The sequence below is a fragment of the Quercus lobata genome, chromosome 6 (genome assembly GCF_001633185.2).
Source record: "Quercus lobata isolate SW786 chromosome 6, ValleyOak3.0 Primary Assembly, whole genome shotgun sequence".
Taxonomy (NCBI): domain Eukaryota; kingdom Viridiplantae; phylum Streptophyta; class Magnoliopsida; order Fagales; family Fagaceae; genus Quercus; species Quercus lobata.
The window spans coordinates 9,423,051-9,436,511 of NC_044909.1; the positions used below are offsets into that span (position 1 = coordinate 9,423,051).

Genomic DNA, 13,461 nt, shown 5'->3' on the forward strand with positions numbered 1-13,461 from the left:
AACTGTCACGGTAGGCAGTTTATAAGGAGCCTCTGCCATGCAAAATACCATCAACATAGCAACAATCACAACGAGAGAGTCACAGTATCACAACACAACTATCACCATAACACCACATGAGCAAGAACTAAGAAAGAAAAGAGTGTGAAAAGCAAAGTTACGAAGCCAAGAAAAAGAAAGAGAGTTAGAAAGAGAAGAAATAGAGAGAATAGGATGGCATACATGCACCAATAAGCTAATCCCTTCTCTCCTTCTAAAAGCCTACTATCTGTTAAAGATAAAGGATTCATTTGGGAATAAGCCATTCAGGCCTATTCTCTCAAAGTGGATAATTTCTATAACTGGATCCTCCTGCGAGGTTACCCACATTGAGGAAGTGGTTCCCTCATTGGTCTTAGTCTCGTAATGCGACTAAGCACAACAGACTAACCATTTCTTCTTTGATTTTATTGATTAAGCATCAATATTACTTATCTTTTATTTTTGCCATTTCATTTATAATGTGTTTCTTGTTGTTGTGTTGTCCTGTTCTTTATTTTAATTAGGAACCCTTTACTTATTTTGTTTAACAGCAAGCGTATTTCTCTTATTATTGTTATATTGTATTTGCCTGCCATAACTCTTTTGTAACAACTTCGTCTGCCATGGGCATGTGACCAAAGTTTCAACAAAGGAGTTTTAGTTTGCGCACAAGCTAGTCTGAGGTGAGTTGCAATTAGACCGGTCCTGACTTTCTTACCCAGAACTTTTGGACCGTAGTGTGGCAGGAGGCAGCCCAATCCACAATCACAAAAAGGCCCACCACATTGGCCCTTTAAAATTTATTATAAAAGAATCAATAACCTCGAAGGTCTATGGTCTCCACCACCTTCCAAAGTGATATAAGTGAAGCTAATGCTTATAATGAGATTTTGAGGCTTTAAAATAATATCAAGGGATTTATTTATTTGTATATATTTGATAGATTTAAATTTCTTCGCCGCAAAAAAAAAAGGGGGGATTTAAGAAACAATTATTAGTATAATCATATGATATGAATTGACGCATAATGTGCTTTGAACTTCAAGAAGTTTTCTACTTTTCTCAAACAATAATACTTGTGATATTATGTAATTTGAATAATGTCTTACATCTAAGACCTAACCATTTCAAATCCACACACCAATAAAGGTTATTTCCATCAATACTAGTCACAAGCTTGTGCCATTTTAAGTAAAGGAGATATGTATGAATTAATGGACAAAATTTAGCTATAAACTTGCAGTTATAGCCAGTCAAGTTAACCAGTCAAACACAATGCATGTTTACAAGGATCCTGTTTTACTAATAGATAAATGACTAGATAACAAGAAATATGTACATTTTCGTTGAAAAATAAATGAAATTATATAAATTATTTTTAATTTCTTATAACTTTATTGTAAAATTAAATCAACAAAATAAATTTAAATAAGATGATAGGGACTATTAACATTTAGATTTGAAGGTTTCTCTGTGAGTCTAGAAGTTAGGTCTCTCTCTAATTTCTTTCCACAGTAGAATTGGTGAGTCCCTTCTTTGAAGGTGTGTTGTATCCTAGGAGTAACACTGTTATTCCTAGGCTTGTTGGGTTCTTTTTGGGGGTGGGGAAACAGTTTTGAGCGAGTGAGAGAATGGAAGATTTGGCTCAGTCTTGGAATAAGCTCACTTTATCGGATAGAGAGGGACCGGGCTGCTGCCTACTTGATGATGATAGAAGTCAGAAATTTGCTATTGCTGCCAAGTTTTTGACTAGGCGAGCAATCAATATGGAGGTCATAGCGAAGACGTTTAACCCGCTATGGAGAGCCAAGAATGGGTTCAAGATTCAGAGCTTTGGAGACCATAAAGTTCTTTTCTTCTTTGACAACATGGAAGTTGTGGATAGAATTTTAGAAGGTGAGCCGTGGACGTTTGATAAACATCTAGTGGTCATGAATCGATACGAGAATGAATCCTCTCTTCAGGATATAAAATTTGAGAAGACGAAACTGTGGGTTCAACTCCATGGGCTTCCGATTAAGTATATGACAGTAGAGGCGGCGAAGAAAATTGGCAGCGTCTTGGGGGAGGTTGACGTGCCAATGAACCCAAAATTTTTCGATGGAGGTCATTTTGTTCGTATTCAGGCGTCCATTGATTTGTCACTACCTTTGTGCCAAGGAAGATTAGTGTCTATAGGTGAAGGAGGGAAGCAAGTATGGATAGCGTTCAAGTACGAAAGACTGCCTAACATATGCTATTGGTGTGGGAGACTTACTCATGATGATCAAGATTGTGATCTGTGGATTGATAGTGAGGGTACACTCAAACCAGAACAACGTGAGTTTGGGCCATACTTGCGAGCACTGCCTTTTGTTCCGGCCAGATGTTATGCTATCACTGTCCCTGGGTTCTATGCAGCGAAGAAGAAGGTCAGATCAAGTACACCGGAGGCAAGTGATTCAGGACAGAACTCCGATGCAGGCAGTAGAGGTGTAACGGATCAGATACAGGAGGTAACGTGTAGCAATAATGGGAGCAATAATGAGGGAATTGAAGATGAGGACGTGGTGTGTTTAAAGCGTAATGAAGGAGACACAATTATGAGGAAAGATACGGTTGACCAAAACAATTTAAAGGATGAGATTATTGGAGTATTTACTCCCCCTAAGGAAACTGAAACTGAAGAAGTGGCGTGTAATGAGGAGTTATGTCTGGCAGCAGAGTTTGGGGCGGCAAACTTAGTGGATTCAAGCAGGAAAGCTCACAACAAAAACCCTATTCCAAGTGGACTCTCTAACCCTAGTGCACGTGAGAATTCAAGTGGCAATCCCTCACTTAAGTTGTCACGTGATGCTACTGTTATTGATGTTCACAATCTCCAAGCTCCAAGGGCAGCACGTACTTGGACAAGAAGAGAAAGACCTAAGCCTAAGAGTAACACGGCAGCACAAGTAAAGGTGCAAGGAAAAAAAAGAATGGCGGCATCTGAGGTATCCCTTATGACAGGTTCATCAAAACGTCTCCAAGTAGTTGTCAATGATGATGAAAAATTCTTTGTAGTGGCGGGAGCTGATGGTCAGCCCCGCCAAGGGCCATGAGTTGCTTAGCATGGAACTGTCGTGGGCTTGGGAACCTACATACAGTGAGGGAGCTTGGTGATGTTATTCGGGCAAAAGATCTCTCTGTGGTGTTTTTAGCCGAGACACTTACAGATGATGCAAGGCTAGAATTCGTTCAGAGAAGTATTGGTTTTGAGCATAGATGGGTCGTACCGAGGGTGGGAAGAAGTGGTGGACTAGTTCTATATTGGAAAGCATCAGTTAATTTGATGGTGGAAGATTCAGATAGACACTATATTGATGCGGTGATCAATAAAAATACGGATAATGAGTGGAGATTAACTAGGTTTTATGGGGAACCTGATACAGCGAGAAGACATGAAGCTTGGGCCAAATTAAGAGCTCTAAACTCACAACCTGAGAAGCCTTGGCTTTGTCTTGGAGATTTTAATGAGATTATAAAACAAGAGGAGAAACAAGGAGGAGCTAGAAGACCTTATTATCTGATGCAGCAGTTTAGGGAGGTGATTGATGAATGTGGCTTCATGGATTTGGGTTTTGAGGGACCTAAATTTACATGGAGCAAACACTTTGAAAGCGGGATTTCAATTTGGGAGAGGCTTGATAGGTGTTTGGTTAATAATAGTTGGTTTATGATGTTTGGAGGGTCAAGGGTGTATCACTTGTCTTGCTCTTCATCGGATCATATCCCATTATTCATCTCCCCATCGGGTTTGATTCCTCCAAGCCGGAAAAAAAATTTTAGGTTCGAACAAATGTGGCTTTCAAACTCGGGTTGTGAGGAAGTAATGGAAGTGTAGAGAGTAATATTTTGAATAAAATTGAGAAGTGTGGAAAAGAGTTGGGGATATGGGAGAAAAATGTTTTTGGTAATGTTAGGATGGAGTTGAACAGATTGAAAAAATCCCTAGCCAAAGAAGAAAGGATAGCAATGGTGAGTGGTAATAATTTTAGGGTCAGGCAGATTAAAAAAGAGATTGAGGTGATGCAAGATAGGGAGGCCACGATGTGGGCTCAAAGGTCTAGAATCCTATGGGCTAATGAAGGGGACAAAAACTCTAAATATTTCCATTGTTGTGCTTCTAGGAGATTCAGGAAAATTTTTTTGCAGGGTATTAGAGATGAGGCTGGAGTATGGAGAACCAGACATGAAGATATGGGTGAAGTGATGGTTAACTATTTTAAGTCTCTATTTACTGCTTCAGAGGGGATTGTATCCACTGGGGTGTTGGATTATGTACAACCACTGATTGATGAAGAGATGAATGGTGATTTGTGTCGTGAGTTTGAGGCAAGTGAAGTTGCCATTGCCCTAAAACAAATGGCGCCCCTTAAAGCTCCTGGCCCGGATGGTATGCCCCCGCTCTTCTACCAACATTTTTGGAGCACAGTGAACCAGGATGTTACCTCTTCCATTCTGTCTTGGTTAAATTCAGGTACAATACCAACCAATTTGAACCATACTTTTATTACTCTTGTGCCGAAATTACACTCCCCTGAATTTCCCCACCAGTTCCGCCCCATTAGTCTTTGTAATGTCCTTTACAAAATTTACTCTAAAGTTCTTGCAAACCGCCTTAAAAAAATACTTCCATCCATTATCACTGAACACCAATCAGCTTTCACTAAAGGGCGTTTGATTTCTGACAATATTCTAGTGGCCTTTGAAACACTACACAGCTTACAAAACTTTAGGGGAGGTAATTATGGGTATATGGCATTAAAATTGGATATGAGTAAAGCATATGATAGGGTGGAGTGGTCGTATTTGGAGGGGATTATGAGGAAGATGGGTTTTAGGGAGAGATGGATAAATCTTGTCATGGGTCGTGTGAAAACTGTATCATACTCGGTGTTGGTAAATGGTGATCCATATGGGACAATTTTTCCTACAAGGGGCATTAGGCAAGGAGACCCACTATCTCCTTTCCTATTTCTTCTTTGTACGGAAGGATTGAATAGCTTAATTAAAAAGGCTGATTTACAAGGTGAAATCCATGGATACTCCCTTTGTAGGAGGGGTCCAAAACTAACACATCTGCTCTTTGCAGATGATAGTTTGATTTTTTGCAGGGCAACAATGGAGGAATGTGGGAAAGTTTTGAATATCCTTAAGGAGTATGAGGAAGCCTCGGGACAAAAAATGAATAGAAGTAAAACCTCACTGTTCTTTAGTAAGTCTGTACCAGAGGAGGAGAAGCATGGAATCAAAGTGGCCATTGGAGTTCCTGAAATCTTGCACTATGAAAAATACCTTGGGCTGCCCTCCTTGGTTGGCAAAGGTAAAAAGGCAAGTTTTAATTACATAAAAGAGAAGGTATGGCGGAAGCTTCAAGGGTGGGAAGCTAAATTGCTTTCACAAGTGGGGAGAGAGGTACTCCTTAAGGCAGTCATACAAGCCATCCCTACCTACACGATGGGGTGTTTCAAATTGCCAATGGGTTTGTGTAATGAAATTGAGTCTTTAATCAAGAAATTTTGGTGGGGCCAACGAGGTGATCGAAGAAAAATCCATTGGATTAAATGGGAGGAAATGACAAAATCAAAAACTATTGGAGGAATGGGCTTCCGAGACCTTGCTATGTTTAACGACTCACTCTTGGCAAAACAAGCTTGGAGGCTATGTAATGATACTTCATCACTTTTTTACAAAGTATTTAAGGCTCGTTTCTTCCCAAATTCAACGATTATGGAGGCTACCGACTCTAGGATGGGGTCATATGCTTGGAAAAGTATCCTTAGAGGGAGAGACATCATTCAAAGAGGGGCTCTATGGAGAATAGGTAATGGTGAGAAAATAAACATTTGGCAGCAACGTTGGCTGCCAAGAAAACACCCAACGCAGCTGCCAATCTGTCCCTTGGAGAGCTTTGAGGAGCATACCGTAGCTACTCTCTTTGATCCAATCACAAGAAGGTGGAATGAAGAGTTGATAGATGGGCTGTTTGTGACTGAAGATGCAGACTTGATTAAGCAAATTCCACTCAGCCGTAATGCAGCAGAGGATTCTCTTTATTGGCCGTATTCTCCAACGGGAAATTATACTTGTAAGTCGGGGTATAGATTTCTAAAACAGGAGGAGGAGATGGAATCAAATCAGCCAACACCTCCAGCAGATGAGAAGCGGCTGTGGAAAAAAATTTGGGAGATGCGAGCCCCTCCAAAGGTGAAAAATTTTCTGTGGAGAGCTTGCCGCTTTGCTTTGCCAACCAAACAAGCCTTGATGAGAAGAAAAATCATTGAAGACCCAACGTGTGAGAGGTGTAAGAATGCTGTGGAGGACCCGCTTCATGCACTATGGTTATGTCCGGAACTGGATGTAGTGTGGTCAGACCAGAGTATGTGGAGATTCAGGTATGAGGTTGGCTTTGTCTCTGTCAAGGAGCTGCTGCTATGGATGGTTGATGAAGGGAAATCTCTGGAACTTCTAGCATTCACGGCATGGGGAGTATGGAATCAGAGGAACAAGACTCGCTTAATGCTGCAGTCCAGCCCGCTCCATCAGGTTGCTGCACTTGCACGGATCAGTTTGGTGCAGTACCGAAATAACCTGCAGGCTTCAGAGGTTCAAGTAGAGTGCAGCGGCAGGGGAGAAAATATATGGACGGCACCGCCGACCGGTTTTGTTAAGATTAACTTTGATGGAGCAAATGGTGAATCCTCAAGGACGTCTGGTGTGGGAGTGGTGATTCGAGACTCGGAGGGGGCTGTTTTGGCGTCCTGTGCAGAGAAACTAAGCCAACAATTCAAGGCAGAGGACTTGGAAGCTTTGGCTGCGTTGAAGGCCCTATCCTTTGCTCATGAGCTGGGCTTCCAGAATATTATCCTTGAAGGTGATGCGTTGAACTTAATTCAAGCATTGAAGGCACAAGAACAAACCTTACTGCCGTGGGGTCTGCTGGTTGAAGATGTGAAAGAGTATGGAAAAAATTTTAGAAGAGTATTGTATTCTCATGTTATGAGAAATGGCAATAGTGTAGCTCATAATCTGGCCAAATATGCTTTACGCATACCAGATTTCCAAGTTTGGATGGAGGATGTTCCAATCCATATTGTTCAGTTTTTACAGTTGGATGTAGCTCAATTACGTTAATGAAATTCATAAGTTCTTTCTCAAAAAAAAAAAACATTTAGATTTGAAAAATTAACTAGAGTTTTATCATTAAACTGACACTTTCTAGTATTTTTTTTTTTCATAAGAAACACACAAGTCACAAGTTTCTGGTCAATGCCAGCATTATAGTATAGGCAAATGAGGCGGTCACCTAAGGCCTCTAAGTAAAAAAATGCCCTCAAATTTTAACCAATAGAGTTTTTTTTTTTTTATTGCAATAGTATTAATTAAGCTCAAATATTAGCCAATAAATAAAATAATAATTTTTTATCGAATGAAAAACAAGAAAAAAAGAAGAAGAGAGAAATGTTACATCCACAACATTTTTTCAACAAATCTTAAATGGAATATTGTTACGGGATGTTATTGGTGGCAAAAAAGTAATTTTACCGACGGGTTCAAATTAAAACCAATAACAACTAGGGATGGCCATGGGTAGGATATGGATTGGGTATACCCATACCCAACCCGAAAAGTTTGCCCATGGATACCCAATTATTAATATCGATTAATATACATACCCGAATCTTACCCGAATATATTATCCATGGATATCCATACCCTACCTAAAACTCGAAACCCATTTAAATTTTTTTTTTAAAATCCAAAACATTTTAACGTAAAAACTAACCAATCTTAAAAAAGAAAAAACTAATCAATAAAAAAATTTTAAAAAAAATTTCTCAACAAACGCTTTTTCTCTTTCCTCTCTTTCCTCATCTTTCTTACTAATTCTAAAGAAACTATCTCTCAACCAACTCCTCCTCATAGCTTGAGTAATATGAAACAGGGTTGCTCTCTCGCTAGCCTACCCTTTTGTGCATGCTACTCTGCTCTTTGGCTTTCCTCAATACATTCTGGAAAATGGTGTAAAAGCTCATTGAAGCTATAGAGGAAATCAATTCCAAATATTGCATTGGAGTGGGAGGATATGGAAGTGTTTACAAAGCTGTCTTACCAGCAAAGTCAAGTTATTCCTGTGAAGAAACTTCACCACTACTTGACGATGAGAAATCCAATCAAAAAGCCTTCATGAGCGAGATTCGTGCCTCAATAGAAATAAGACATCGTAACATTGTGAAGTTGTATGGTTTTTGTTCACATCTAAAGTCTCTCTTTTGGTTTATGAGTTTTTGGGAGGAGGAGGCTTGGTGAATTTACTAAATAGTGAGGAAGGAACAAAGGAATTTGATTGGATTAAGAGAGTCAACATCATAAAAGGTGTGGCAAATGCTTTATCTTATATGCAGGGACAGAGGCACACTTAGGTTGTGGGGGGCAATGGCTCCCCCAATTTTTTTATTATTAAAAATTACTAGTATATATATAGGTACTAGTTTTAGAAATTTTATTCTATAAAATTATACTTTGTCCCTCTTAACAATATCATTTTTTTCCCCCTGAAAGTAATACTGCAATCACAAACTTTTCTATAACATTTTTACAAACCGATGAGGTACAAATTATTACTCTTTCATATTTGAGCCCACCACTTATATCACATTTATATTTACTAATAACCACTCACCATATCAGTAATTTGTAAATAAATTTGTTGCTCTAACATTTTTCCTCCTTTTAAAGGCCATAAAAAAATTTTTACATCTAAAACAAAATATACAAGCCCAAAACAATTAACTCTACAACAAAAATTGCCAATAATAAAGCTAAAAAAAAAAATAAGTCTAATCAATAAATTTTACCCATGAAAGACAAAAAAGAAAAGAAAAGGAAAAAAAAAAAAAAAAACACTTGGAGTTGTCGCACGCAGACAGTAGCAAAACTACCCCCCAACCCCAAGTCATGATTTCGTCCCTACTTATATGCACTATGATCTAGTAAGAATATATGTTCTATTGGATCAAGAGTACGAGGCTCACATCTTTGATTTGGACACTGCTAGGCTTTTGAAGTCAAATTCATCCAACTAGAGTCCCTGGACTTCACTTGCTGGCACCTTTGTGTACATGGCTCCAAGTTAATTTCTTTGTTGCTGTCTATAGTTTGTTTTCTATTGGTCATTTTGTTCTGTCAGAAAAATTGATGTTTTGGATTGAAAAATAATTAGGGTTGTGAACCTATGGACTAGCTAAATGCTTTTTTTTTTTTTTTTGGGTCTACTTTTTGCCTACTTTTCCGCTATATTCTATCGTTTTACTGTCAAAAAAAAGAAAAAAAAGAAAAAAAAAAAAAAAAGAGACTTTTCTGCTATTTTTTTTTATAGGACTTTTCTGCTATTTTTAGTTTAGGATTAGTTATTACTTAGAGTAACTGCATCGGTCCATGGATAGTCTTGCAAAATACAAAAAGCAACTCATTTTACACATTTTGACCAAAAAAACACCCACATCAGTGGGTGTAAAATTATGCATAAATGCACAAGAGCTATAATAACTGTGCATATATGCATCTGCAAAACCAACGCCATCATCTGCTTCTTCACACACACTCCCACAGATAAAAAATAAAAAATCAACCACAAAATCAACAACAAAATCAACCATAGACACCACAAAACCAAACACACCCACACGCGGACACACCAACAGAGACAGAGAGAGTGGATTGGCGCTTGTAGATTGCCGCTTGTGGCGGATCGGTATGCTTGGATTGGAGTGCTTGGATCGGCGTGCTTGGATCGGAGTGCTTGGATCGGTGTGTTTGGATCGGCGTGCTTGGATTGGAGTGCTTGGATCAGCATGCTTGGATCGGAGTTCAGATGGAATAGATCGGCATCGTGCTTGGATCGGAATTTCAGAGAGGAGTTTGGAATAGAAAGGAGTTTCAGAGAGGAGTGAGTTTGTTGGAATAGAGAGGAGTTTCGTGAGCTTGTTGGAATAGAGAGGAGTTTCAGAGGAGTCTAGAATAGGAGTCTCGTGAGTGGAGAGAGAGAGTTTGAGATAAATTAATAAAAAAAGTGAGAAAAATGATTATTAAATAAAATAGAGGGTAGAATAAATAAATTGATGTGGGTGTTTTGTAAAAATGGGTGTGTAAAATAGAAAAAGTAGGTTTTTAGTGTAAAATAGAAGGAAAATTTTACACTAACTGATGTGGTTGCTCTTATACCATATATTAAGGCCAACAGAAATAAACAATTCATATAAAAAATTGTAGCGAGTTTATTCATATATATAGACCTATATGCTTTATTGTAGAATAATACAAAATTTTTTGCTGCATTTTTACCTCATATATAAGAGATAAGTTATCAGGTAGCATAAATCATTTAACACCTTTTCTTTTGTATTTAGTCTATGGAAAACGAAACTAATACCTGTGGAGATAAGATACTTAGATAATGGTATTGGGCCATGAGCCACACTTGAGGATGCCAAAGAGCCCAAGGACAAACAAGTATTAATAAGGGCAAGTAGGTTATTGGGCTGAGGACGAGGGCTGGTCACAACAAGTAGGTGATGTTGTCCGAGGGGCTAAACTTCCTTGGGAAACAGAGTGGAAATCTGAAGTCCGACCATCCAGCAGGTATTGGACAGTGGGCAACCATGCTTGGGAGGATAAGCTTCAGAGAGGTGAGTCAACAGAGAATTGAGAAATATCTGGGATGAAAGCTGCTACCACTACATTGAATGTTCTGCACCTAACTAACTGGCCGCATTAATATGGAGGTGATGCCTGAATAGTGACTTCTAGCTTTACAGCTGCACACAAAGATTTCAAGAAAGTTCTGATGGGACAAGTATCAGGAAGATGGGTTATTTGATCAACAAGTGGAAGGCTAAGATGAAAGAGGAGAAGGAGTATAAAAGGAAAAAGGATTCCTTTACAGGGGGATCATCTGAAAAAGAAGGAAAAAGGAAAGAATTGCATGTAACTAAGAACTCTTAATATATGTACAAGTTTGAAATATATATACATAAGAACATACCTTCCTCGGACTTGACCGAGGAGCATTTTTCTCTTCAAATTATACTTCTCAATAGTTCCAACCCTAACAAACTCATTGTGATTCACATTTAACTCACTAAGTCTTCATTTCTTAGACCCTCTCTCTAACAAATTTATTGTTGTGGGCTTGTTGGGCCTTGGTTCATATCTTTTGGGCTTTAGGTCAATTCAGTCCCTACAATACCTATTATGTTTCTATTTTAGCATAATTAGAAAAAATAATTTCTTATATTAAAAGAGACAAAAACATCTGCATAAACTAATGCAAATACTCTTAAATTTAGCACCTCTAATATCCATTTTATAGGTCCTATCCTAAAAAACTTGAATAATTGCACTAGCCTATATATATATATAAATATATATATATATATATATATATCATGTAATCAAAATAAATAATATAAGTGGGTTCCAGTTAGCTTAATTGGTAAAGTTTCTGATGGTTGAATAAGAGATCTGGGGTTCAATCCTCGCCTACATCAAAAACCGATTGGTGTCTTAGTCTGATGATAAAGAACTATTATCAGGAGTGGACGCCATATGTTGAAACTCTCTAAAAAAAAAAGTATTTGGTTCCTTACATTTACATCATATTTCAATTTGATTCTTATTAACCTTTCAATTATATCAATTTGGTTCCTAACCTTTTAATATTGTGTCAATTTAGTTTTTGTCGTTATCTTTTAGATGTAAATTGTTGATGTGGCAAATAGCCAAAATAAAAATTTAGCTTATTGCCACATTAATGGAAACTAATTTTATTTTTTGGCTGTTAACCACGTCATCAATTTCCATCCAAAAGATAATGTAAGAGTCTAAATTAAAATGGCATTGAAAAGTTTGGGACCAAATTTACATAGTTGAAAGGTTAGAGACCGATTGGTGTCTTAGTCTGATGATAAAGAGCTATTATCAGGAGTGGACGCCATATGTTGAAACTCTCTAAAAAAAAAAGTATTTGGTTCCTTACATTTACATCATATTTCAATTTGATTCTTATTAACCTTTCAATTATATCAATTTGGTTCCTAACCTTTTAATATTGTGTCAATTTAGTTTTTGTCGTTATCTTTTAGATGTAAATTGTTGATGTGGCAAATAGCCAAAATAAAAATTTAGCTTATTGCCACATTAATGGAAACTAATTTTATTTTTTGGCTGTTAACCACGTCATCAATTTCCATCCAAAAGATAATGTAAGAGTCTAAATTAAAATGGCATTGAAAAGTTTGGGACCAAATTAACATAGTTGAAAGGTTAGAGACCGATTGGTGTCTTAGTCTGATGATAAAGAGCTATTATCAGGAGCAGACGCCATATGTTGAAACTCTCTAAAAAAAAAAAAGGTATTTGGTTCCTTACATTTACACCATATTTCAATTTGATTCCTATTAACCTTTCAATTGTATCAATTTGGTTCCTAACCTTTCAATATCGTGTCAATTTAGTTTTTGTCGTTATCTTTTAGATGTAAATTGTTGATGTGGCAAATAGCCAAAATAAAAATTTAGCTTATTGCCACATTAATGGAAACTAATTTTATTTTTTGGCTGTTAACCACGTCATCAATTTCCATCCAAAAGATAATGTAAGAGTCTAAATTAAAACGGCATTGAAAAGTTTGGGACCAAATTAACACAGTTGAAAAGGTTAGAGACCAAATTCAAATATGGTGTAAAGGATAGAGATACGTAGTTTACTCTAAAATAATTGATATGTAGTCAATTACAATAAAATTAAGAATATAATTTAAAGACATAAAATTTAAACATGTAATTTGATTCCTTAAGATAAAATGAGAAAATAAATCAATATAAAAATGTTAAAGAATATAGAAATATACTTGCGTATATGTGCGTCATTGCCTTGAATGCTTTTAAAAAATAATATAGAATTCATCATATCTTTGTCTATTATTCGAAGCAGTAGAAATGTGGGTTTATAGAAAAAATATCAAAAGTTTGAAATTGTAAAAAAGTCAAGAGATGGAAGAGAAAAATGTTAGTGGAGACTAGGGTTTTTAGACTTTTTTGCACAATAATGTTATAGACAATTGAATCAAAAGTTTGAAATCGTAAAAAAGTCAAGAGATGGAAGAGAAAAATGTTAGTGGAGAAACTAGAGTTTTTAGAATTTTTTGCACAATAATGTTATAGACAATTGATGAGGTCGATTGTGAGTGGTGGGTTCGTGAGTATTAGTTGTGTCCACATTATACAGTCAACTACTTCAATAATTGTGAAATTTGTTGTGAGAAATAAGTTATATCCATAGCATAGTTGAAAGGTTAGAGACCAAATTGAAATATGGTGTAAATGATAGAGACCAAATACGTAGTTTACTCTAAAATAA

General features: G+C 37.1%; 1 protein-coding gene across 1 annotated transcript; it reads left to right on the plus strand.

Moving 5' to 3' along the window:
• The first annotated feature begins 3,097 nt into the window (after window positions 1–3,097).
• On the plus strand, window positions 3,098–3,883 carry LOC115949789. The gene has a single exon (XM_031067065.1). The coding sequence runs from the start codon at window positions 3,098–3,100 to the stop codon at window positions 3,881–3,883; it is 786 nt and encodes a 261-aa protein (XP_030922925.1).
• The last annotated feature ends 9,578 nt before the right edge of the window (window positions 3,884–13,461 follow it).

Coding starts and splice junctions, on each gene's coding strand:
- LOC115949789 (XM_031067065.1), top strand. CDS start 3,098: ATGAGTTGCTTAGCATGGAACTGTCGTGGGCTTGGGAACCTACATACA.